The sequence below is a fragment of the Malaclemys terrapin genome, chromosome 8 (assembly GCF_027887155.1).
Source record: "Malaclemys terrapin pileata isolate rMalTer1 chromosome 8, rMalTer1.hap1, whole genome shotgun sequence".
Classification (NCBI taxonomy): domain Eukaryota; kingdom Metazoa; phylum Chordata; order Testudines; family Emydidae; genus Malaclemys; species Malaclemys terrapin.
In genome coordinates this window covers 56,356,275-56,382,404 of record NC_071512.1, presented here as the reverse complement: position 1 = coordinate 56,382,404, position 26,130 = coordinate 56,356,275, and the positions used below count along the sequence as shown (strand labels likewise).

Here is a 26,130-nt window from a genome sequence, read left to right as displayed (position 1 = left end):
TGTCAATCTGCTGCCCTGCCTTTCTTGACTTGTGAGGAAACCTATAGGCCCAGACAGAGCTAGTGTAACCCACACACCTACTGGGTGTGGTGTTCTGCCCCATCGAGTGGCACTGAGACCACTTAGCGGGAGAGAGATAAAATGAGTTTCCTCTACAGCCTTAGCTAACAGCCAGGTGGCTTTTAGCTCATGCAGTAGAGGCTCATGCACTAAGCTCCAGAGGTCCCCAGTTCAATCCTACCTGCCGACGACTGAGGTCTGTCGGCATTACACTAGTACCTGAGCCAGGAAGAACGCAATGCACAGAAAAAGGAGAAGAAACAATTCTTTCCCATGTAGAAAGAAGTTGCATGCGCTTGAGCAAAGCTCTAGAAAGATCCGATCTGCCCTGCTCTCGATGGGACATGTACACTTGAAGCACAGGATGAAGGAGAGGTGGAGTCATGGGACTGTAGTAATTGCATGGCTGAGGGTGTCAGCTTCCAGGGCAGTCAAAAGGCAATAATTGGAGTGAGTTCTTTGGGAGAGTGATAATGTGAAAAAAAACCAGATTTAAAGCAGGAGTTATAGAATTTTAATGTCTGGGAAAAAGCCGTTGCAGGCTGGCTCAGTTCAGCCAAAGCCACACCGACAGGCCTTGTCCCAGGACTGCTGCAAACACACCGCAGCATTTCACCTCCGAGCCTGCTAGAGGGGCTGCACTTCCCCTTCCCACTCCTGGAGGGCAGAGAAGAGGGTGCAACCAGCACCAAGCTGCTGCTAGGAGCTTTCCTGGGAAACGGTGGAGACACTGCAGGCTACCTTTCAAGGGGGATCCTGGCACTGCACTGAGCAGTCCTGATGCCCTAATTCATCCAGGATGCATTGTCAGTGCTCTGTGACTCAGCCACAAGTTCACTAACAGACTCACTGTGACAAGCACAATCCCCCAGTCACAAACATCCAGCTGACGGGCCCACATGACTTCAGATGAAGATCCCCAGAAAGCAAAGTCTAAAGAAGTGAGGGGCAGCAGTGGGTGAGGATTTAGAGTGACACATCAAGAATGTGTTAAGAAAAATAATTCACCTTGGCCAGCATCTGCTCTACTTCCCCATCTCAGCAGGGTTGTGTCAGCAACTACCAGTGGGGACACTTCCTGATTGGTTTGCGACACTGCTGGCTCCAGAGCCAGAGGAAACACAGAAGTACAAGCAGGAGAAGTGCAGAGTGGCCTCGTGACTGTAAAGAGCAAAGAAGGGCTGAAGCAAGGGGAGGCCGTCTTTACTCCACTGCAGGCCGCTGCTGCACCATGTCTCTGGCTGAGACCATCCGACTGTGGAACGAGGGAGTGTGTGCTACAGACCGCAAGGACTGGACAGCTGCGCTGAATGCTTTCACCTCAGTGCAGAACCCCCCTTCCAAACTCTGCTTTAACATTGGCTGCATCCACCTGATCCTGGGGAATTTGGCTGAGGCAGAGCAGGTGAGTCACTCCTGTTACTGGCCCCTTTTCACAGGCCAGTCTGACTGACGTACAACAGGGTACAAGCCCAGACTGCTCTGCCAGACAGGGTGATAGACCTGCTGAAACATGGAGCGACTAAGGAGTGTAGACTGGCCGATGGGACGACTTGCAGACAAGTAGGTCCAACACCTGGCTTGATCTGTAGCCTGACATGCAGAAAGGCACTCAGCACAAATCCAAGGGGGTGGCTGGCAAACTGGCCAGACTGGGTGCAGTGCGGGGGGAGGGGCAGGGGAGATTGACACCCCAACGTAGGGGGCCATATGGAGCATTCCCCGAGTGGAACACATCAACGTGCAGGGACAAAGCAACTGGTTAGAAAGACACAGGGAGACAACTACGGTGCATCAGTTCGCCCAGTTCATTCCTTCTGCCCTACTGAAATTCAGCTAGTGCATGGGTCCCAGCAAGATCCAGGCAGGAAATGGTTTTCCTGATTCAGAGCAGGGACTTGAACCTAGCTCTCCAGGTTCCCAGCGAGTGCCCTAAACACCCGGCTATTGGCTATACTGGAGAGCTGTGGGGGGTCCAGAAATTCCACCGTGGACCTAAGAGGCCTTTCCTGACAATTTCCTGACCACCTCTGGTCTCCCCTTGGGGCATCAGAAACACTGGTCAGGAGAAATACAGCAGGCATGTAACAGAGGAGGAGGAGGCAACCCCTCCCTTGTCTTGCTTCTCTCCATGTTCCCCTTTCTTATTCACCCCTCATTTAGCCTCTTCCCCGGTGGCTATGCCCTTATGCCTCACCCCAGCCCAGGGCGAGTGTCTCTCCACAGCATGTTCCGTTGCTCTACATCGCTCTAGGACTCCTCCCTGATCCCTAGCCTCGCACTCAATGGCCGGGTCTCCCTCTGCCGCTCTCCGCCAGTCTGTCTGTACCGTGTATGAACCACCTTCTGCTCTCTGCAGGCGTTTGCCAGGAGCATTAACTGTGACAAGCACTTAGCCGTGGCCTATTTCCAGCGTGGGACAGTGTTTTACAGGAGAGAGAAGTAAGTGTTGGGCACACTCTCCAGAATCTGGGGGTTCATGCTGCCTCTAGGCAGAGCCATTTCCTGGTTCCCAACTGGCTGAGAACAGTCATTTGGCAAGTCAATCCTGTTGTGATGCCAAAGGTGAGTAACTGGGACTGGGGTACACCTCCCAAGCTAAACATTTTCTCTTGCTTAGAGGCAGAGGACTAGTGGGTTGAGAACAGGTATGGGAGCCCGGGGAATACCCCAGTGTCTTCAAAGGCCCCCCCAAAAGACAAAGACAATGGGGGAGACACACAACTAAAACCTTCAGGGCGTGGCCTGTGTCTCACATTGTGCAGCGCCTAGGGCAATGACAATACTATTAACTCTGATTGTGGCTTTGAAAATAGCGTGGATGGAGGTGAGAGGCACAGACCTCAGAGTGCTAGGGCTGGCAAACTGTGATGGGCCAGGAGGAGGGGGACGCACTCGCGCCAAGAGATTCTGACATCTGAGACCCTTGAGGCAGCCATATCTCACGTGAATGACTCCAAACAGCCCCAGGCCTTGGGTAATGGTAAAAGGCCATTAGTATTCTACGGGCTGGCAGGGTCATCTTAGGGCAACTCAGGGCTAGAGCAGGACTCTGTGGGCTTGAAGGTTAACAGGCAGCCAGACTAGCACAGAGCCGTGCCCTGATGGATTATCACCTTTCTTTGCCTGACAGCTACGAATTGGCCATTGAGGATTTTAAAGAGGTGTTGGTCCTGCTGCGAGGGAACCTGCTGATAGACTACAAGATCCTGGGGCTGCCATTCAGACTGTTTGCTTGTGAGGTGAGGCGCGTGCAGGGGCTGGGAGCCTTTGAGACAAGCGAGGGCAGCTGGGAAGCCCATGGGAGGTGAAGGAATGGGGTTGCTAACCCAGCGCCACTCAGCCAGTGGATGCAACAGAGAAGTGGGTCACCAGGGGACACACAGTCAGCACAGCGGCTGAGAAAGCAGCAAAATCCCAGAGCTGGTAGGACCCCTAGCACATGCACCTGTCTCACAAGCCCCACCTCACCCAGCAACACCAGTTCCATCCCCATGACCAAACTCCCACAATCCTTTGTGCATGATATTGTGGTTCCTAGGTTAAAAAAAAGACTGAGATCACCTCGTGATAACCAGTGAGGGCTGGCTTAGGGCCACACTCCTTCCCGGGGACTCAGCTCTGGGGTGAGAAGCTGAGGATCTGTCTGCAGCCTGGGCTCTTCTCTGTCACTCAGTCAGGGATGAGCCCCATCTCTACCACCACCATGGTGGGAGACCGGGGCAGCACTGCTTTCTCTGAGACATCATCCTCTCTACCCTGATTATGAGGGCCCTACCAAATTCATGCCTGTGAAAAATGCATCATGGACTGTGAAATCTGATCTCCCCTGTGAAATCTGGCTAGTGTAGGGAAGACCAGAGTTGACAGAGTTGGGCGTCTGGAGAGTGGCGGCTGCTGGCCAAGAGCCCAGCTCTGAAGGCAGAGCCGCTGCCAGCAGCAGAGCAGAAGTGAGGGTGGCATGGTATGGTATTGCCTCTCTTACTTCTGCGCTGCTGCTGGCAGTGGCACTGCCTTCAGAGGCGGGTGCCTGACCAACAGCTTCTCTCCAGCTGCTCAGCTCTGAAGGCAGCAGCACAGAAGTAGGACTGGCAATACTGTGACCCCCCTGCAATAGCTTTCTGACCACCCCCCCTCCCCACGGCTCGGTTTTGGGTTGGGTCCCCCCGTGGTTACAATACCGTGAAATTTCAGATTTAAATACATATCTGAAACCGTGAAATTTATGATTTTTAAAATCCTGTGATTGTGAAATTGACCAAAATGGATTGCGAATTTGGTAGGGCCCTACTGATTATCATCTGGCAATTAGGCAGTGTGGAGACACCACCCCTGGAGGAAAGGGGCATCTTCCCTAGACTCCCTTGGGATTCGAATCCCATGAGGATTCAAAGCAGGAGTTCACAGCTAGGCAGGTTCTGCCTCACAGAGCTGGACAAAGTCAGGATTTGGCCTGCAGAGCGTAGGGACGTAGGGGGTTGATTACTGAAGACTGTTCACTAGGACCGGTAACTTTACAGATGTAAAACTAGCTTCTCTTTGTATCCAAATCCCCCTGAAAAGGGAGATGAGTTGGCCCTGGTGAGAGCAAGTCACATGGCCCTTGGGTAAAGAGCGTGATCATTGTTAGGAAGGTTACAAGCAGGAAGCAGAATCATTACAAAGAGAAGCAGGTCCTCTTCTCCCCCCTCAAACACACACATCACCTCATTGCCTTCAGAGAGGCTTTCTGGATCCTCCTTTGGGATGCAAGGACAAGCAAACCCCTCAGCAGCGTCCTCAGGCAGCGGGTGCCATATGCAGTAACGTGGGCCATTGCAGGTCTGCATTCTCCCCTCTGGCATAGGCCACTGCTCTGTGGTGGGAGTGGGTCAGTGGAGATCACCCATTCTCTGCTTCCTGTTGACCTTGCAGGTGTTGTATAACATAGCCCTGCTCTATGCCAAGCTGGAGGACTGGAGAAAAGCTGAAGAGCATCTGACGCTGGCGATAAGCATGAAGACTGAGCCCCGGCACAACAAGATTGACAGGGCGATGGAAGCCATCTTGGTAAAGAATAACACTAGAGATTGCTCAGTGGGTCTTTTCCTATCTAGGCTCACACTGAAAAGCTAGGGACCCATAGGGGGACAGTTGGATTGAGCGGGGTTATGGGCCGGGGGACAGCTGGATTGGGTGGGGGTTGCGGGCAGGGGGTGGCTGGATTGAGTGGGGGTTGTGGGGAGGGGATGGCTGGATTGAGCAGGGCTGTGGGGAGGGGGCGGTTGGTTTGAGTGAGGGTTTTGGGGAGGGAGTGGTTGGATTGAGGAGGTGCTGTGGTGGGGGCGGCTAGATTGAGTGGGGGTTGTGAGGAGGTAGTGGTTGGATTGAGCAGGGGCTGTGGGAAGGGGGCGGCTGGATTGAGTGGGGTTGTGGGGCGGGGGACAGTTGGATTGAGCGGGGTTGCTGGCAGGGGGTGGTTGGATTGAGTGGGGTTGTGGGCAGGGGGCGGTTGGATTGAGTGGGGTTGTGGGCAGGGGGCGGTTGGATTGAGCAGGGCCTGTGGTGGGGGCGGCTGGATTGAGTGGGGGTTGTGGGGAGGGAGTGGTTGGGCAGGGGCTGTGGAAAGGGGGCGGCTGGATTGAGTTGGGGATCTGGGGAGGGGGCGGTTGGTTTGAGTGAGGGTTGTGGGGAGGGAGTGGTTGGATTGAGCAGGGGCTGTGAGGTGGGGGGCGGCTGGATTGAGCGGGGATTGTGGGGAGGGGGTGGCTGGATTGAGTGAGGTTGGGGGAGCTGGGGTCGACACAAATGGGGCAATTGGGTTGAGTTTACATGGAGAGAGTTAAACAGAAAGACAGAAGACAGGCAATGCTGGAGCGAGCTGTGTTCTCCCCACATATCCCTGAAAAGCACTGTGATTTCTGTGTGCTGCAGAAGCATAGACTCTTTGAGCCGGTGGCGATTCCTCCAGGGAAGCTGTTTAGGCCAAATGAAAAGCAAGTGGCTCAGCTGGAGAAGAAGGATTACCTGGGAAAAGCTACGGTAGGAAATTCATCCAAGGGGGAGGAATGAACATGCTGTTTTCTCAAGTCAGGCTGTGGGTCAGAGGAGCCAACTCACTGGCCTCTGCCTAGGGATCACAACTTCTTTATTATTGGCTGAGTCTTGGCAGCACAGAGGAGAACAGGGAATTGCAGATGTCCCTGCCCTGAGGGACTCAGCCACTTGTAGGGGGAGGGAAATCAGTAGAAATCCATTTTAAAATTTGGAAGCTGCATGAATAAAACAAGAAAACTGGCCTGTGTGCGACCATGTTTTCAGGCCCCCTTCAGTGTGTGAGAGCCAAACACTGCGGCACTGACCTAGCCCGTGAGAACCGGGAAGCGAATGGCCAATTCCCTTGCCACTGCCTGAGCCAGAAAATAAACCAGCAGCAGCTGAGGTGCAAAGCAGATCAGCCAACCAACAGCCTGTCAGCTCCAGTGCTCCCAGGGGCTGTCAGTAATGCACATAAGGGCGTTTGGTTTCGAAGGCCAGGATTTTCAAAATAGCCTAAGGGAGTTAAGGACCAAAATCACACTGAAAGGGAACTGGGAACCTAGCTCTCTCCAGCTGCTTTGAGAAGCTCAGGCTACAAATATAGCTAAATTTTAAGCCACCAGTATCCCTTTCAGTGCTCCAGGGGCAAGGCTCAGGCCTGAGAGCTCACTCCCGGGAGAGGTGCCCTGCAGCGCAGTTAAAAGTGTTTAGCCTGAAGACACGGCTGCTCTTGAACCGGGGCTGGGTGTTAGAATCATTAGCGGAACAGCGGCCCCCATGGCGGTTGGGTCAGGAATACATGGGAATTGGAGCAGTTAGCAGGGATTTTCCAAAGCTGGAGAGTCAGGGCCATGGGAAGATTAGATTACAGTGAGTAGCAAGCAAAAGCGTGGGAGCAAGGGGGCAGGAGAGGGAGTGGGAGCTGGGGAAAGCCAGAGAAGAACCAAGTAACGACTTTTCCCCTCTTTGTCTGCAGGTCGTGGCGTCTGTCGTCGACAAGGATAGTTTTTCAGGGTTTGCTCCCCTTCAGCTACAGGTGAGGCAGCATTGGGTGCGTCGTAACACGCTTAGCACAATACAGCAAGTGCTGCCAATGAGAGAACGTGTGCACGTGTCTGCACTGCAGTCACAGATGACACAGCAGCTAGATTTGACCTCGTTAGCTCAAACAGCAGCAGCAGTGATGGCACAGGCGGCAGCCCAGGCTAGCTACTCCAGCCCATACCCAGAGTCCTAGGTGGCACTGTATAACCCGTGCTGCTGTGGCGTCACTTCCACTGTGATGCAAGCTAACTAGAGCAGTGCTAGTTTGGTTATGTCCACACATGCAGCAGTCACACCTGATTGTAGCATCCACACACCCTGCGTGTGAAGTTGATTTTCAACAACTTGCAGGAAATCCAACAGGATCCGGATGATTCAGCTGTTATTTTCCCTCCTTCTCTCTCCCTCCTGCCAGCCTCAGTTTCCTGACAAACACACCTCCCCACTAGGCCTTCAGCTGTCATTTGCTGCTTCTCAGGCCATTCCACCTGTTCAGACTCGTGAGCCACCAGGAGGCTTTCATTAAAGTTCCTTGAAAGATTATCAAGGAAGTGAGGTAACCACAGGGCCAGCAGGCGTATGTTCTCTTGGGAACTGAAACAGCTCCACTGCAAGCATAAGCGGGCCGTTCCACTATGGCAAGAGGCTGATAGCACGTTTCCCTACCGTTCAGTAGTATGATCATATTTAATGTAGCAGAGCTCTTGGAAGAGGTGGTAAAATTGGCTAAGGGTCCAAAATGATTTGGTTTAAGACTAGAGGAGATTGTGTAGTGCTGCAGAAGGGCCTAGCAAAGCTAAGCACCACGATGGCAGCTGAAATTCATGAGCAGGTGAGTGCATGGTGCTGCATATTAGAACAAACAATGAAGTGGCTGAAGGGCTCTGGGTTAAATTGTGCCCTCTTAGGGTCTCTCTAAGCTGCAGTTAGATCCCTGTGGCTGGCCCGTGCCAGCTGACTCAGGCTCACGGGGCTTGGGCTAAGGGGCTGTTTAATTGCGAAGTAGATGTTTGGGCTCAGCTGAAGCAGGGCTCTAGAACCATGCAAGGTAGGAGGATCCCAGAGCTCAGGCTGCAGCCTGAGCGCCTACACTGCAATTAAACAGCCCCTCAGCCCAGGCCAGTTGGCACAGGCCAGCCGCAGGTGTCTAATTGCAGTGTAGACAGACCCTTAGAGGAATGAGCCAAAGTGACATTATGAACATCTCCTGAGCTGGCTGCCCAAATCACAGCAATGGTCCTGGGGGCAAATAAAGGGTTGGGCTGCACTGAGAGGGGAACAGAGATCGTGCCATTGCCAGTATTAAACTGCTGGTCTATATTAGGAGAAAGGAAACATCCCGAGAAGGGCAAGAGATGTGTTAGGAGCCTGGAGCGATTCCTTTTGCAGAGAGACAAAACCAGCAGGATTATTTAAGTTCTGTTTGTTTGTTTACAGACGCCTGGCCCTCCACCCAGACCAAAGACGCCAGAAATCCTCCGGTGAGTTAAACAAAGTCTAGGGGAGTTAAACAAAGTCGGGGGTGGGAGGCATCAGTTTATGCAAGGTGCTGCACAAGGCTCAGATGACTGGTCCTATATAAAAGCAGAATAGTAGTAATGTGTGTAGCACCTGTCCCACTACTACTTCTGTGCAGTTACAGCTCCCAGACTGGCCATGTCACACGCACACTCGCTCTATATTGGATACTGGATTTCCTCCAGTTCTGGTGCTGGTTGCATTCAGAACAATGCCACCCCTAACAGGAGTCGGTAACTTACAGCTGTAATGCCAGATAGGTTCAGCTCCCTATCTACTGTCCCGTGTGCTTTGGGGATGCAGTCTGAGTGAGCGATGGAAGGAGTGAGGAGACTGTGTGTGGGGGGAGGATGAGAGATAGCATCAGACATGAGCCCCATTGCAACAGCACAAACATCACGTTTCTGTTTGCCTAACCTAGCAACTTCCATCCTAATTTATCATATGCAATCATATGCAGTTCTGCCTTCAGAGGGGCTCAACCTATGACTCCCTGAAGTGCCATGGAAAACCACATGCTCTTTACCAGAGCGCTGCGGCCAGCTGCTCTTTACTCTTTATAGCTGAGCTCCCCCAGCCTCGTGCTTTATGTACCAACTGTGCTGAAGCAGCAGAGGGGTTTCCTGTTCTCCTAACCTGAGCTATCCCCCGGCAGCGTGAAGACACGCTGCAGAAGAGCACAGGACGCTGTCAGGCCCTCAGGGTCTCCAGGAGTCCTACAGTGCGTTTTGCTCTGATACTAGACAGGCAGGATTGCTCTCGCCTCTCCTTAGCCATAGTGCTTGTATTCCCACCTTGAGAAAACACTGCAGCTCCCTCTGGTGAAAGGCCACACACTGAAAACTGCCATAGATAAAAGGCTTAAAGTGACAAGGGGCTTAAGCAGGGAAACAGGAGCCTGGCTGTATTCAGAGAAAGGGCTTGTGGGGTGGCCATATTTATTCCTTCACCGACTCCAGTTCCCAGGCACTCCCTCTACAGATCAAACGCTCTGTTTCATTACTGCCCTCAAATGGCGCCCGGGCTCCCAGAGTCAAGGATTCCTGCTGCCTCTCATATCAGTGCCTGGAAGACACTGTGCAATCAGCTCTTAGTTTGCTTATGGGAGGCAGTGTGGGGCATTAAACCAGGAGGCAGAAGTCCTGGGCTTTCTTCCCAGCCCTGCCACTGACCTCCTGAATGACCTTTGGCAAGTCACTTTGCCACTATGTGCCTTAGTTTCCCCATCTATAAAATGGAGCCAGGTAATGATACTTACTACTTACCTGCTTTGTAAAGTGCTTGGAGGTATATGGGGATGATGTACTTGGTGCTTCGATACTACGGTGAGGGGTGCATCGGGCCAAAATCCAGCTCTCTGTTCTCCCACTGCAGAGCTAATGGGGTAAAATGAGCAGATAGGGTGAGGGAGGATGAGGTTCTTCTGACATAGTGATTGTGACAGCCTCAGCCACTAGAAACAGAGGGAGGAGGGGAGAGGCCCAGGAGAACAAAATATCCAAGACAAAGCTAAGGAAGGCAGCAGCACTCTTCCCAGCTGACCCAGCCATTGCTTCCCCATCTAGGGCCCTGGAAGGGGAGCCTCACCGTGTGCTGTTCGAGTTCACGCCCGAGACCGCAGAGGAGCTGCAAGTCCTGCCGGGAAACATTGTCTTTGTCCTGGCGAAGGGGAAGGACAACTGGGCCACCGTTATGTTCAACGGGAAGGTACTTAGAGCCCATTCCACACGTGGGCTTTGCCAGGCCAGTGCTGGCACTTGCTAAGGGCCTGCTCCTGCTCCATTGAAGGCAATGCCAAAGCCCCCACTGACCTCTATGGGGCATTGCCAGGCCCCAGTTGCTGGGTGGGTTTGCTGGGTTGCTTTGTATGTCATAGCTTTTCTGCTGGGGCCTGGTACCTGACCCATGTGCTTTAGGGTCCTCACTGCAGCCTGCAAAGTGCTGCAAACACAGACACGTTTCTAGGCTTGGTAGGATCCTTCCCTGCTACAACTCCCTGAGGGAGCTGTTTCCTGGCATCCTCTAATTCCATCAGCCAGCATCTGAGCACAGACTGCCTTGTTCACCCGCCCCAGCCCCACCTCAGGCTGTCTGGCCCCTGCAGGGCATTTCCACCCACCTTCTCACTGTGGGATCCATAGCTTGTTCCTTGCATCCCCACTAGCTGCTCCCTCGGCCCTGCATTTCTACAGTGCACCACATGCACTTTAACAGTACCCATCACGCCACCCCTGGGAGGTCCCTGTTTTACAGGTGGGGAAGTGGAAGTCACAAAATGACTTGCCCACGGTGAAGCAGCAAGCGAGTGGCAGAGCCAGGAAGGGGATGCCGGCCTCTCACCTCCAAGGCCTGACCACACTTCCTTCCTGTACAGCTGCTCTCATTCAGCACCTCCCCCCATCAATTGTTAGTGACCTTCAAAAGGCCATCCAAGCCCCGCCTTGCCCTCAGATGCATCCCTCACCCCAAAGTGCAACAGCCCTGAGGTTGCACCTGCAGCCAGATCCCTCGCATGAAAGCAGTCTCGGGCACTAGCCCCAGGCTGTGTCAGCCCACACTAGCTCCGTGACACAGAAGTGCGAGCTGCCTGAGAAAGGCCACCAAGAGCAGGTTGGTTGCTATCTGATCAGATACCATGCAGGGGGGGCATGCTCCCTGTTCTTAGATGATCCTCCTCCTGGGACAGTAGGTTCAGCTCTAGGCTGCTCAGACACCTCTCTGAACTGGAAGAGGCCACAAGAAACAAATCTAAACTCTAGAGCAGCTGCCCTTCCAGGCTACAGGTGTAGAGGAGACCCCCAGACTGATGGGCATGGTTGAGTTGCTCCTTCCCAGCCTGTGGTTCTACCCATACGTTAATGCGTAATGCTGTCGCAGTCTCCTCCTAACCACTCCTGCTTTTGTCTGTGTCTCCCCCCTCTCCACAGAAAGGGATTGTCCCCTGTAACTACCTTGAGGCCGTGGAGCTCCAGAACCAGCCGCAGGTCCGGGTAAGCCAGGCTGGCACACTAGCAGCCCCTTTGGAATAGATGTTTCCCAGCAGAGTGGTGTCTCACACCAGGAGAATGATGCTGCAGCTCACCAGAGCCTACAGCGCTGTCACTGTTACTGAATGCAGGGGCACCTGCCTGCAGCACCCCCACAGCGCCCACTGCCTCATGCTCTCCAGCCCTGCATGCTCACTAAGGTTGCATGAATTGCTCCTGGAGCACCAAGGACTCCCTCAAATCAGGATGACCAAGGCACCCCACCTTCATGAATGTCCATATACCTCAGTAGATGCGGATCCCATGGTCCATAGTGGGGTAGCCAGAGATTGCCTGCGCTGCTGGGAGACCAAGTGTTTCGTCACCCTGCTCTCCATCAGGACCTGAATGGATTGAGAGACGTAGAGGCTCTGCCAGGCACACACTGTCCCCTAGGGGTACCACCCAGCACTGCAGCACTATCACACATGGTGGGGAGCTGAGCTAGGGCTACCCAAACCACCCCTCCAAGATCCCTGTGGCCAGTGAGTCCCAGCAGGGATGCGAGGCCCAGATCCTACCACCCAAGATCCCAAAGCAGCAGCTCTGCCCGGTGTACTAAAAGGGAATCTCACATGCAGGACAGCAGGGCCCCAGTGCTGCCCCCGGCTGATAGTAACACTAACTATAGTCACATCCTTCACAGGAGGAAACCCCTGCTGAGTTGGACATCCCTGCCCCACCCAGTTCCACCGCTCCGGAAAAGCCCAGGTCTCCAGCACCAGGTCAGTGACCGTCGCACCTGGGGATCACTGAGATGGCAGTAGCTGGTGGGAACAGGCACTCTGTGTTAGTTTCACCCTATCTGATGGAGTGCCCCCTCTTTCCTGCAGCCCCCAGTATACCCTTGCTCTGCTGTATCTGCACTGGGGGAATTCGTCCCAGCCAGCTGCAGCTCTTGTGTGGCCTTTATTTGCTGTTGGAGCAGTAGAGAGAGGCCGGAGCAGGGGACAGTCATTTGTAGTATTATATGGCATAGCACTGGTGATGGACTAGAAGAACAGAAGGTTGGATTGTCACAAGCCTTCAGGTCACTTAGAAGCACTTTGAAAGTGTGCTCCTAAATCACGTGGACACTTAAGAACCTCCCACCCTAAATCCTGTCTCTCTGGTGGGGAACAGTACAAAGTCAGGGCCCAGAGCTGGCACAGCATCTGGGTACAAGCGGGGCATGTTTGGGAGGAAGATGCTCGTGGTTTGCAAGCTGCCCCCTGTGGACACTCACTGCCTTTGAGGGGTTAGTTGGGACTGTTAGACCCAATCTTGCTGCTTTAGCTTTAAATGTGGGCTTCTCTCCCAGGGCTCTGAACCCTGCTCCAAAGTATTTGGCCCCTGCTTGGGCTTTCAGAGACTCCCACTGCTTGTTCAGTGCAGCTGGGAGAGGGGGCACGAGGGCCGTGTTTGAAAAGCTGCTTGAACCTTCAATTCCATCTCGTATGGACAGTCAGGCTGATTTTACTCCCTCAGAAGAAAAGATCCTCAGTGTGCCTGGCTAAGGGCTGTCTGGACTGTGGTGAATGCTGCACCCCCTGCGCATACTCAGACACCATTACTGAGAACAATCGGTGATGTGGTAGTGCCGAGCGGTGCTTACTGAGATCAGGGGCCCATTGTGCGAGGTGCTGTACAGACAGTCCCAAACTCCCTACTTATCATTTCAATAGACGAGTCAGACAAAGGAGTTGCTGTTGTCCCCATCTTGCAGAGCGGGAACTGAGGCACAGAGTAAATTAAGTATCTTGTCCAAGCTTGCACAGCTGAGAACTAAACCCACTTCACTCATCTCCCAGTGCAGGGAAATCAGCACAAGACCATCCCATAGCAGGCTGCTGCCTGCCTTTCCTGGGGCTGTCTGGGACTGTACACTCTGTCACTGTATGTTGCGCCATTTAAGATGGACCTGGGTTTGCAGCAGCAGTGGCTGACTTCACTGCAAGCTGCTGGAGTCCCCAGTTCCACACTATTCTCCAGCATTTGCCTGATAGGAGAAGGAGGGGGCTCCAATTGCTGAATGAAGGTGTGAAACTGTCCCATTCGCCAAGCCCAAAGACAGCGTCCTCTGACCCCAGAGTGGAAAGCAACTGTGTGCTGTAAGGCGTCAGCTGCTAGCAGCCCTGTTGGACCTGGACCAGAAGCACTCAGCTGTGCTAGGACACAGTGGTTAACACTTTTTAAAGCTGGCCAGGCTGGTGGAGGGTGAGGCTGAGAGGAGAAGAGGATGAGTGAGCGTGTTCATTCCAAACCCTTTGAACCATTTTGTGGGGAGCGTCGTGTCTGAATGACCAGATTTGAGACATTGTTGGCACCCTAGAAGATCCTAATCTGGGGTTCTAATGTTGGAATGGCTTTTCTATTAGACCAGCGGTTCTCAAACTGTAGGTCAGGATCCCAAAGTGGATCGCGACCCATTTAAATGGGGTCGCCAGGGGTGGTGTTAGACTTGCTGGGGCCCAGGACTGAAGCCAAAGCCTGAGCCCCACGCCACCACCCAGGGCTGAAGTTGAAGCCCGAGCCACATTGCGCCCAGGGCCGAAGCCAAAGCCCAAGGGCTTCAGCCCTGGGTGACGGGGCTCAGGTTACAGGTCCTCCCCACCTGAGGTTCAGGGCTCGGGTGGGCTCAGGCTTTGGTCCCCCTTCTGGAGTCATGTAGTAATTTTGTTGTCAGAAGGGGGTTGTGATGCAATGAAGTTTGCTGTATTAGACAGCAAAAAACTGCTTACCATCTTTGGCCTCATTTGATGCAATTTTGGATGGCTGCCTGCAGTTGGATGATCAGGATCAAATGTAAATGTGTTGATAAATGCAAAGTAATGCCCATTGGAAAACATAATCCCAATTATACAGGCAAAAAAGCAAACAGAATGTTGGGAATCATTAAGCAGGGGACAGATAAGACGGAAAATATCATACTGCCTCTATATAAATCCATGGTACACCCACATCTTGAATATTGAGTGCAGTTGTAGTCGCCCCATCTCAAAAAAGATATATTGGAATTGGAAAAGGTTCAGAAAAGGGCAACAAAAATTATTAGGGGCACAGAACAGCTTCCATATAAGGAGAGACTAATAAGACTGGGACTTTTCAGCTTGAAAAGAGACGGCTAAGGGGAGATATGATTGAGGTCTATAAAATCATGATGGGTGTAGAGAAAGTAAATAAGGAAGTATTATTTACTGCTTCTCATAACACAAGTACTAGGGGTCACCAAATGAAATGAATAGGCAGCAGGTTTAAAACAAACAAAAGGAAGTATTTCTTCACACAACGCACAGTCAACTCATGGAACTCCTTGCCAGAGGATGTTGTGAAGGCCAAGACTGTAACAGGGTTCAAAAAAGAACTTGATAAATTCATGGAGGATAGGTCCATCAATGGCAATTAGCCAGGAAGGGCAGGGATCGTGTCCCTAGCCTCTGTTTGCCAGAAGCTGGGAATGGGCAACAGGGGTTGGATCACTTGATGATTACCTGTTCTGTTCATTCCCTCTGAAGCACCTGCCATTGGCCACTGTCGGAAGACAGGATACTGGGTTAGATGGACTTTTGGTCTGATACAGTATGGCTGTTCTTATGTTCAGTGGACTCTGCAGAGGGACTTTTTTTTTTTTACATTGACTCATAGTCTTAGCAGAGGTCTTCAGGGAACCTGAAGATGTGTTCTCCACTCAAAGTGCAGCGGCTGTCAAAAAAGCTAACAGTGTTAGGAACCATTAGGAAAGGGATAGATAATAAGACAGAACATATAATAATGCCTCTATATAAATCCATAGTATGCCCACACCTTGAATACCGTGTGGAGTTCTGATCACCCTATCTCAAAAAAATGTTCAAATTGGAAAAGGTACAAAGAAGGGCAATAAAAACAATTAAGGGTATGGAACAGCTTCCATATGAGGAGAGGTTAAAGAAGACTGGGACTATTCATCTGAGAAAAGAGATGACTAAGAGGGTATATGATTGAGGTCTATAAAATCAAGAATGGTGTGGAGAAAATGAACAGGGAAGTGTTATTTACCCCTTCATATAACACAAGAACCGAGGTCACCCAATGAAATTAACAGGCAGCAGGTTTACAACAAACATAAGGAAGTACTGCATCACACAGCACACAGTCAACCTGTGGAACTCTTTGCCCAGGGATGCTGTGAAATCCAAAAATATAACTGGGTTCAAAAAAGAATTAGCTAAGTTCATTGAAGTTAGGTCCATCAGCTATTAGCCAAGATGATCAGAGAAGCAACCCCATGCTCTGGGTGTCCCTAAACATCTGACTTGCAGAAGCTGGGAGTGGACAACAGGGGATGGATCACTTGATAATTGCCTGTTCTGTTCTTTCCTTCTGAAGCATCCGGCACTGGCCACTGGCAGAAGACAGGACACTGGGCTAGATGGACCATTGGTCTGACCCAATATGGCCTGTCTTATGTTCTAAATCTTTTAACCCTGTTCATATATCCAACATAACTTTAATTTCCCCCTGGCCTCTAAAGAAGCTGCAACTCCTGAAGTGGCATAACCTTCTGAGACTAAAAAGCTTAACATGAGCAGGAAACAAATACCTAAGCTTACTTCTAAGCTAAGTGGTCATTAGCCACTGCCTGCAAGAGCCTGGCTATTGACAGCCAACCCCCCATAAAGCATTGACAAAGAACAGTCACCACTCCCTTAGTCTGAGCTGGATCGTGGGCTGGGCTGTGCTGGTGAATGAAGCATTGCATGGCCCCAGTACAGGCAGAACCAAGGAGCAGCAGGGTAGGCAGAGACTCTGGAACGGGGCTTCCATCCTGAGCAGGAGAACCACCTCTACCATGTCACTCCTTGCCCTCTGGTCAGACTGTCAGCAGAGGGGCCACTTTGCACTGGGTTGGATGGTGGCTTGGGGCAGGTGGAAACAGCTGCATCTGAACTTGCTTTAGAGGCAGACCGAGCTGTCTGTGAACATAATCAGGTGTCGGACAGGGACACGACACTGGCAGCTGGCTGTCTTGTTTGGAACAGAGCAATCACTTTCAAAGGCCACGGCCAAATAAAGCCACCTTCAGAAAGGAGGGAACTATAGAAATGGATGAAGGTCTTTTTTCATTTAAAAAAAAAACAAAAACAAAAACAAAAAAAAGACCAAGAATGGCATTCTTTCAGAATGAGAGTTAGTTTGAGCATTTACCAGTTTTTCCAACAATTTGTTAAATTTTTCATAAAAACCTAAAAATGTCTGCAATGTTTAAAAATTCCCAGAAAAAGAGACTCCTTTCTTCCAGTCATCTGTACTTCAGAGACACTAGCAGAGTAACATTCAGCAATGCTAGCAGAGCTGACAGCCACACCAATTAGCTCTTTGTGGGTCAGAAGGCTCAGGGAACCTTCACATCCAGCAGGCTCTCTAGCCCAGCAAAATCCTTAAAACCGAGCACAAATCTCACAGAAATTCAAAATTCACATTGAATACCCTGGTGCGCTGGCCATTCTGTAACGCCTTCCAGTGTCAAAGCATTAACAAACCAGGGGGCAAATCCTCAGCTGGCATAAACTGTCATAGCTGCATTGACTTCAATTGCACCAGCTGAGGATCTGCTCCCATGAGTTTAACCTTACCCCTGTGAGTTAAGAGTTATCTGCAGTGTACAGAGAAGGAAACAGATGCACAGAGAGATCAGTTGCAAAAGTGTTGAGCACCTGGAGTTATGGGAACTCCCCAGTGACTTGCCACAGGTCACACAACAAGGCAGGGGCAGAGTTGGGAACAAAAGCCAGGAGGTTTGACTCCCAGTCCACACATTAACAGATCTTCACAGATCCAAAACCCTGAGCTGAGACTGTAAGTGGTATGAGAGACAAGAGTTGCATACATGTTTGTACATCATGATCATTAGTTTATCAGTCTAAACACGGGGAGTCTAACTTCCCTTCTGCTCTAAAAATCCAGACCTCTGCCACTTGCGCTAACTTGGCTACCATTAGTGCTGGAACTTACAGTGTCTTGTCAAGCCCTCAGCCTCTCGGAGAGACCATTATAAACTGAACCCTGAGCAAGTCTGACAAATTTCATCCACTGTTACAGTGTGAACCACCCTCTTCTAGGTGCACCATCCAGTGGTTAAGGAGCTGACTCAGCCACACGAATAGCCACACAGTGCAGATTACGTTATGTTACCCAGCAATTTGTGCTTTCATGTTTAAAAAAAATCCTGTCTCTATGCCCTATGGTTGCAAAAAACAACCTTTAAAATGTGAAATCAAGTGTAGATGATGCAGTGTTATTGGCCTGAGTCATAGAAATTTGGTTTGCTTCCATTCATATCAATGAGGTGCTAACGGAACCTAATGACACTTTAATGATTTCACTCATTCTAGCAGCAACAAGCTAATGTGCTTATCTGTCATTGTTTGATGTAATGAGAGATGTGGGGTGAGGGGGCTGCCATGAATCTGAGCGTATATTTGCATGGAGAGTGACAATAGTTATCTGTTTAGAGTTCATTCACCTACTTTTTCCTCTGCTCTCCATTCAGCTCACGGTCCTGGTACTTCTGGAAAACAGCAGCAACAAGCTGCAAAGGTAATGGATGTCCCCACAATGTGCTTGTGGAGAGGAACCACTGAAGGGGGAATACATACTGTCCATACACACAAGCATTTATTGTACCTTGGGGTGAATGTTTGCGCTTTTGCAAGAGCTGCAAAATCAGCAACTGCTGTAAAACCAGCAACATTTTTGAGCTTGTCACCTTCTAGACTAATAGCCTCTCTGAAAAGTAATAGCCAGGCTGCGGGGCTGGACAGCAGGATCTAAGACTGTCAATGCATCCAAGCACATCCTTTGACTTTTTACTGTGCTGGTAAGTTAATGATTGGGGTAGCTTTTGGAGAGGTATCCTCTGTCCTCTCCCTGCACAGCCAGGGCAATGCAGGTCTCTCACACCATCTGCACTAGCGTGCCCTGACTGGCCAGAGTGAATGGCTTTCAGAGTGGTCAAGAGTGGCTTGACTTCCCTCCTAGAATTGCCACCGTGTTTGCCAATAAGCCTTAGTTGTGATGGTGGCTTTTGTGACATAGACACTTACCTGGTGGAAAAGCTATGAAGACTCCCAGCTGGCAGATTGCTGGTGACCTGGGTCAGAATGGAACCAGTGGCTTAGAGACTAAAGGTTTCCATTTCCATGCCAGCCCCCTGATTTATGCAAGCCTCATTCCTCGTCTTTTAACGAGTCATAACTACCTGTATTTATACAATAAGGCTTCTGTGGTGCAGATTGCAACATTCAATTCCACTTTTCCCCTGCAGGATGTAGGATCAGCTACCTCAAGCCCTTATGTTCTCAAGGTGCATTACAAGTATACAGTAGCAATACCAGTCCATCTTGGAATCACCTACAGCGAACTCCTGGACACGGTGTGCAAGAAACTGGAGCTCACACCAGAGCATACAAAACTGAGGTGAGCTATTGCCCTGTCTCAGCATCATCCTCATCTTCAGGGAGCTTTTGGTCTCACGCTAATTTTCCTGTGTGGCACAGGTACCGGCCTGCAGAGAGTGAGGAGCTGGTAACTCTGAGCGAGGACAGCATGAAGACAGTATGGAGTCATGCTAAGGACTATTGCCTGACACTGTGGTGCGACGTCACAGAGGTCAGTAACCCTGGGTTCTAATGCTCGCTATGGACAGCTTCTGGCACCAGCATTCCTAGCTTATCATCAGCAGGGACTCCTGCTGGCTGAAGTTGGGAGAGAAATACAGTATTTGAGAATATTTCAAATACGATATTTGAAAGTCATTCAGTCTGAGGGACAGTAATAGAGAGAATGTGGTAAATCCAGAGCTGAGGGCCAAACTCAAAGGTGCTATGTAAAGTGATGTAAAACTCCCCATGGACCTCAAATGTGCAGCCTGGCTGTGGGGGTCATTATGCAATGAAGTTTGAGATCCTGTGTGTTTGAGGGAGCACCCATTGGTGTAACTTACACCCCAGGACCCAGAAGGTGTCTGCTAAAGTAGATGCAGTCTGGTACATTCCTGTCTCCTGGCCAGTTACGCTGGAATGGACTTTCTTGGAATCAGTGGGGCATTCAGAGGTGGTGTGAGTGTGTGGGGGTGGAGAGGGGGGCTGTGTGCATGACAGGGCATTACATGGGTGAGAGACCACTTAAATCTGAATGACTCTGAGCCAGGGTAGTGTGCACTGGGGCAGGGAGCTAGAAGTTGTATCAGCTTGTGCTCACCTCTAAATTTGGGCCCAATTTATTCAGATTTGGGCTGCTGTATGACAAGCCCACGCCCATCCCTCCCCAGCTACCAGGAACTGGAAGGCAGGGCCAGAGGGGCATCTCGAAGAAGCCAGCCCCTCAAAACGAGCGATCAGCCCCTTTCTCCACCGTACCTACCCTGCAATTCCTGTCTTTCACAGGCTGAAACATCCCACCCCAGGCCACTGCTGTGCCTGGGTCCCAAATGCAAAGGGGACCATCACACTCGGCGCAGCACAGGCTGTCTCTCAAGAACCGGATAGCCCATTAGGCGGGAAGAGGTTGTGTGAAAGTCTAGGAACAAAAGGCTTGCTGGGGTGAGAGCCTGCAAAGTGCGCTGGGGGCCAGGTGGCAGGTCCCTGGAACAAGCCCCCCAGCAATCCCATTCCCAGCAGTGGCTATGTGCAGAGGCTGGTTTGAATTTTTAAAGACAGCGCCTCCAGAGAATGCCAGAGCCCTTGCGGGAGGCTCTAACTTTAAACTTCTCTGGTGGTGGGGGTCCTTCCGAGCCCTCTTCCACTTGCCTCCCCAAGAACTCAGTTCCACTCCAGATTTCATCCCATCCCTAGAATGGTGGAGCAGGTACTTGTGCTGAGCAAGGCGTGCAGCAAGGCCCAAGCAAGAGAACTTCATTCTCCTTTGGTTTTGCACAGACCTTTCTTTGACCTCATGTACAACCCCAGTCCTCCAGTGAAATGAGTCAAGCTACTGAGGCACCCAGCCCTGCATCTGTTGGTGACCTAGGTAACTGTCAAACACAAAGGCAGGCACAACCTAGCTCTGATGAAGAGTGCCAGGGTGGAGAGAAGCCTGGCTTTGAACCCAGGCACCTCAGTGGTGATCGAATGTCCTCAGCCAGCTGCTGGAGCTGCAGGAACAGCTCAGAGGCATTTTACCTCCTGAGCGTGCACACTGCAGAGCGTCAGAGGGGGACAGAAGCAATGCCCAGCCGTGTTTCCCCATAAGCCATTCCTGTCACATCAGTGCAGCCTTGTGGAGGCGGGGGGCAGTTGACAGTTCAGGGGCTTTGGCAATGGCTGCTTTCCCCAGGGAGGCTGGGTGGGTTTGACCCCTACGCATGGGTAGATTCCCTGTCAGGCCAGCTGTTGATTTCTTGCTCCTGCCTTGGAGACAAACTCACCCCTCTCGACCCAGCTGTAACAGGCGAGGATCAGTGAGTGCAGACCATGCCCACCACTTCGCTGGCTATTTGAGTCCTGGGCTGATCTCACAGTAGGAGCCTGGGAGTCAGGCTTCTGGCTACAAGTGAACCTAGAAGGGCCAAAGTCCCACTCCTAGTATCTTGCACTTCTGTGATGCCGTTCACACAAGGACCTCAGCATGCTTCACAAAGCATTAGAGTGCACACTCTATTCCCCTCCCCCACCTTCAGGCCAAAGCACCCCCCGTAGGTACAGTAGATAAGATATAGGATAATTACATTGCCCACGAACTACCAAATGGCTCTGTCTGGATAGAGGAAGATATACACCGTTCATCTGACACACAAGTAAACTTACAGCATAAGAGCATTGCTAGCTCCTCCTGTGAAATTCAGTCAGTAGCTTTTCTTACATAGACATGCATATTAAAGGAAACACCAAGCGGCATCTCAACAGGCTGTTTCCTGTATTAGGGAGACAAAGATTTACCCAGAGGGGAAGATGGCCAAGCTGAGGAGGGTACCCAGAAGACACCACCACAACAGCTGGAAGCAAACCATGTGGTAGCTCGATACAGTTATGAAGCCATCCAGCCTGAGGACCTGGAGTTCCAGGCAGGAGATGTGATACTCATTTTATCCAAAGGTAGGTTTATGCTGCTGGGACCTGGACTGGACCCCCCAGTTCTGGTAGGAGCACTGGCCTGATTGCAGAGGTGCTGAGTACCTTCAGCAGCTCCCATTGAGTTCAGTGGGTGTCCTGGATATCCAGCTCCTCCAAAAAACCATGACAAAATATCCTTGCAAGTTAATTCAGCCAGCTGTTATCTAACAGTAGCTCTTCAGCAAGTCTCACCTTTCTGCTGGGCATAGATGAGTCAGTTGAGAACTTCTCCGGCTGCTTCCCCAATCTGTTCGTTCTCACCCTGCATTTTGTGCTTTGTCGGCTCAGCCACATATTGAGTCAAGCAGGCGAGACCAGTAGAACTCTCCTATTTCCAGTTGCTTCCGCACCCCTGACTGAGGCACAGGCTTCTCTACCTTCCAACCTGCAGAGAGTAATCCCTTTGCTGCAAAAGCCAGCATTGCGTGTGACACTTTACCATCGCTGGTCTTTGTAGTAATACAAGCTTGCTGAAAGAAGCTTGGTTAGAGACTGTTGGGTGTGGTCTTAGGGCTGTGGGGATAATGCTCAAATCCTGCAGGTTGAAAGTGTGGGAGAGGATAAGAAAGATGCCTTCCTTCCTTCCCACCTCCAAGAGATGGGCATTTTTAATCTGAAACCTGCAAGATGAGTCCCTGGTTCCCTTTACTCTAGAGATCCCCCATTTAGGCCTTGTCTATACAGAGAAAAAAATTGCACCAGTAACTACATCAATTTGTTTACACTGTTGCAAATTTTCTTACCATACACAAGGCCTTAGGATCAAACCTGCTAAGGCAGGGGTAGGCAACCTATGGCACGCGAGCCGAAGGTGGCAAGCGAGCCGAAGGTGGCACGCGAGATGATTTTCAGTGGCACTCATACTGCCCGGGTCCTGGCCACCGGTCCGGGGGGCTCTGCATTTTAATTTAATTTTAAATGAAGCTTCTTAAACATTTTAAAAACCTTATTTACTTTACATACAACAATAGTTTCGTTATATATTATAGACTTCTAGAAAGAGACCTTCTAAAAACATTAAAATGTGTTACCGGCACACGAAACCTTATATCAGAGTGAATAAATGAAGAGTCGGCACAGCACTTCTGAAAGGTTGCCGACCCCTGTGCTAAGGTAAGGGCAGCTTCTGTCCCATGTACTGCACAGGAAGGGAGCAGGATTTTCAGCCAATTGACTAACCCAATGAAGCAGCAGGCTAAGGAGGGTTTAGGGTCTACACATGGTTTCTAGTTCTCTCTAGTCCAGCTTTAACTTTAGTCCAGTCGTCCCCAGCAAAATTTCAGCCCACACACCGATCCTCCAGTTCTACCCTCATTTCCAGGTTTAACAGTATTGGATGTTACCAGGCTTCCCTTTCCAATCCACCTCAGAGCAGCCCTGTCCCACACCTATTAAATACAGCCACAACGATTTTTGCCCTTTTCTTTTTTAAACACACTACATGTCCAAGCTCAGCCAACTTCACTCGGCCTCGAGTTCTATCCCGCTTGAGACATGCTAGTTTGTTAATCACTTTCTCAACATCTATTTTCCTTTTTGAAAGAAAGGAAAAACCAGGGTGGCCATTTCAGCCCCTGCTACCACCCCCCACCTTTGGAACAAAGCCACTCAATTATTTCCCCAGGCCCTCTCCTAATCAGTTTCCTTTTTCGCTGCATTGTTCTCTGGCAGTGATTGGTTTAGGGTAGAATTTTGTATGAACCTTTGATCCTTCCCACTACCAGTCCATGGACAGTTAAAGCTTTATGGGGTGTGAGGATGTGCAGTGGGCCTTGCTGGCAGCGATACTTTGGCCTTGACTGTTTCAGTCTGTGCAGGAAGCACAGAGGGAGGACAAGGCTGGTATGCTCCAGTGCAGTTATGAATAGACTACAGCAGGCACAGATAAGGATAAGAACTAGGCTCAGCCCTCTGCCCTGAATCGGTGTGCCCACTCCCTTGCCTCAAGAGCTCAGGTTGGAAGAGGGGCGGATTTGGCAGAGAATGAGCATGGCAGGAGAGATGGGTTTTAGTGAATCCCTCAGTATACGAGACCTGTAGCTATATGTGACCTTTAGATCTTATGCCTGCTCTAAGGCAGGAATAATTTGGTGGCTGTACAGAGGTTCTGTCATTAATGAAGGGTCTTGTCTTCCTACACTCCCTCCTTGTCCCACTCAGGTTCTTTTGCCTTGCTTTTATATACCCAGATGGCACCTGCACTGCACAGGATAAAGCCCTCTAATGCCCTGTGATCCTGCTGCTTCTCTTCACTGAGCTAAGAGTCCTTGCCTGGAAAAACTGGCTCTTCCTTCCATTCATTTTTTGGAAATTCAAACACTCCATTCATTGCATCATCGCCCCAGCTGCTGTTCTCACCGTGACACTTGCTGGTTTTCATTCATCTCTATTGCTCTGGTTTGTACTCTCTGATGTGATCAGTGACAGCTTGCAGCTCTAAGGGTGCCAGGCTCCGGTTACACCATATTTGGCTTTGCCCCTTAAGTTTGTTCCATTGTCTTTTATACAGGGCCACCATCCCCCCAGAACTCGGGCTGTAGGAACTTAGGGCAGTTTGGTGCCTAAATCCCACTGAAAGTTTGGCACTTAGCGGGCTTTTGTGCCTTTGAAAAGCTTCCCCTTATTGTTCTTTGTGCCTTGGCCTGGTACTGGCTGCAACTTTACACTGAAGATCAGTTTTTTCCTCAGAAAGGGAGAGAGTCAGAGACTTCACTATTGCTATTGATTTTACCTGGAAGACGTTCAGGGTTTCATACTAGTGCCCATCACCATAGTATCCAAGGTAATACTTCTGCATCCACCTACTTCTATAATCTCCCCTTCCACATTTCCAGTCAGTCCTCAGGTCCCAGGAATTAATTTTTTTCTTTTAAAAAAAATATAAGGCAAGATTGCTTTCTTTCCTATCTGCTTAAGGCCTTACTGCTCTATTTACTCCTTCTATAAGCTTGTTTCCCGCGGTCTCTCCCAGTTCTGCAGCTTATTCTTTGTTGCCACCTCCGACTTGCGCCTTCACAGCTGTCCATCCTGTCTGGCCACTGGCTCCTTCAGTTCCTTCTTCTTTAGCCACGTCTGTCTGACTTTCAGCACATCTATTTACCCATTTGAGGAGCTTAACGGTGCTCTTAGGCACTGTTCGGTTCATGGGGTGTGACATTGTTTATAAACTTATCCACAGCGAAAAAAGCGTCTCCCTGTAATTTTATCTTCTAGTGAATGAAGAATGGTTGGAAGGCCAGTGCAAGGGGAAGGTGGGCATTTTCCCCCGAGCTTTTGTTCAAAAAAGTGATGCCGAAAACCCTGAAATCTAATTCCACAGAAGCTTGAGGACCCCAGGACATGCAACAGTAGCGTTTAAGATGTCTCCTCTCATTAACCTCTGTATACAGAAATGTTACCCTTGTGTGTAAGAAAAGCCTTAATTTTCTTTGTTTCACCTTTTGGTTTGCCCCAGCTCTTATTTAAACATGTCCCAGTTAGCACCTTGTTTATGAACCATCTCCCAGCACGGAGACCAGCTACTCAGGCCTGCCTGAACAGTTGCGCTTTTAGACCACTTGAGAAGCAGCAGCTCTCCCCACATCTATTCTGCCTCTGGCAAGAATCAGGAAACCGCTTCTCAAAGAGGGCAGTACTGTTCTATTTATGGCACTGCCAGCAAGAATGGAAAAGGAGCTGGCAGTCAGGAGAGAAGGATCAGGACAAGTTAATCCTGCCTCATCATTAGTCACCTGACTGCTAGCCTCCACAACCTACTTCTCCCTTTCCCCCTTCCAACATGACTGTATTTTTTCTGCTCCCATCATTCAGTAAAATGGCTCTTCTTTCAGTGCTTCACCTTCACTGACTAGTAGCCGGGATTTCTCAAAACCCTTAGGAAGGCACCTTTTCTCATATCAGAGCTACTATCCCTTCTGGTAGCATAGCAGCTATGGATAAAATTACTGTCAAGTCTCTGCACTGACATTTACACTATTGGGTGTCCTACACTTATCAGACGATTTCCCCATTCTAAGTACTAACATGTATGTTCTGGAAAGTCCCCACACTCCTACCAGTAGAAATATTGATATTTGTTTTCAAGTGAATTTATTGTTCTTGAAAGATGTCTGAAAACAGAAACATGAAAGCTACCACATCACTACAGTGCTGGCTTGCCTACACTGCCCCACTAATGTGCCTCAAACCTGACAAAGGTACTAGCCTCAGACAAGGCAATTCAGTTTCCAAAGCTCATTTAAGAATTGGCCCCACATTGTTACTATGACAAGAACAGTACTATCAAGGATGACGTCAACACTTGTGCCACTAGGACTTGAACTGAGACCAAACATCCATCAGGTAGTAAGGACATGGTCACTGCCATCCTGATGTGTATATGGACAAATGGCCTG

General features: G+C 50.4%; 1 protein-coding gene across 2 annotated transcripts; it reads left to right on the top strand.

The window, feature by feature from the left end:
• The first annotated feature begins 1,230 nt into the window (after positions 1-1,230).
• NCF2 (neutrophil cytosolic factor 2) lies at positions 1,231-25,579 on the top strand. Of its 2 annotated transcripts, XR_008445913.1 has the most exons (16): positions 1,231-1,465; positions 2,420-2,502; positions 3,194-3,302; positions 4,975-5,109; positions 5,974-6,081; positions 7,055-7,114; positions 8,560-8,603; positions 10,206-10,347; positions 11,568-11,630; positions 12,313-12,391; positions 18,178-18,224; positions 18,952-19,103; positions 19,184-19,295; positions 21,547-21,718; positions 22,726-22,849; positions 24,950-25,031. XR_008445913.1 is itself a non-coding variant. In XM_054037132.1 (15 exons), the coding sequence occupies exons 1-15, from the start codon at positions 1,292-1,294 to the stop codon at positions 25,045-25,047; spliced, it is 1,578 nt and encodes a 525-aa protein (XP_053893107.1). In that variant the 5' UTR covers positions 1,231-1,291; the 3' UTR covers positions 25,048-25,579. The 2 variants fall into 2 exon arrangements, 1 of the variants encoding a protein (XP_053893107.1); XM_054037132.1 differs by lacking the exon at positions 22,726-22,849 and having other exon boundaries at positions 24,950-25,579.
• Positions 25,580-26,130: the final 551 nt, after the last annotated feature.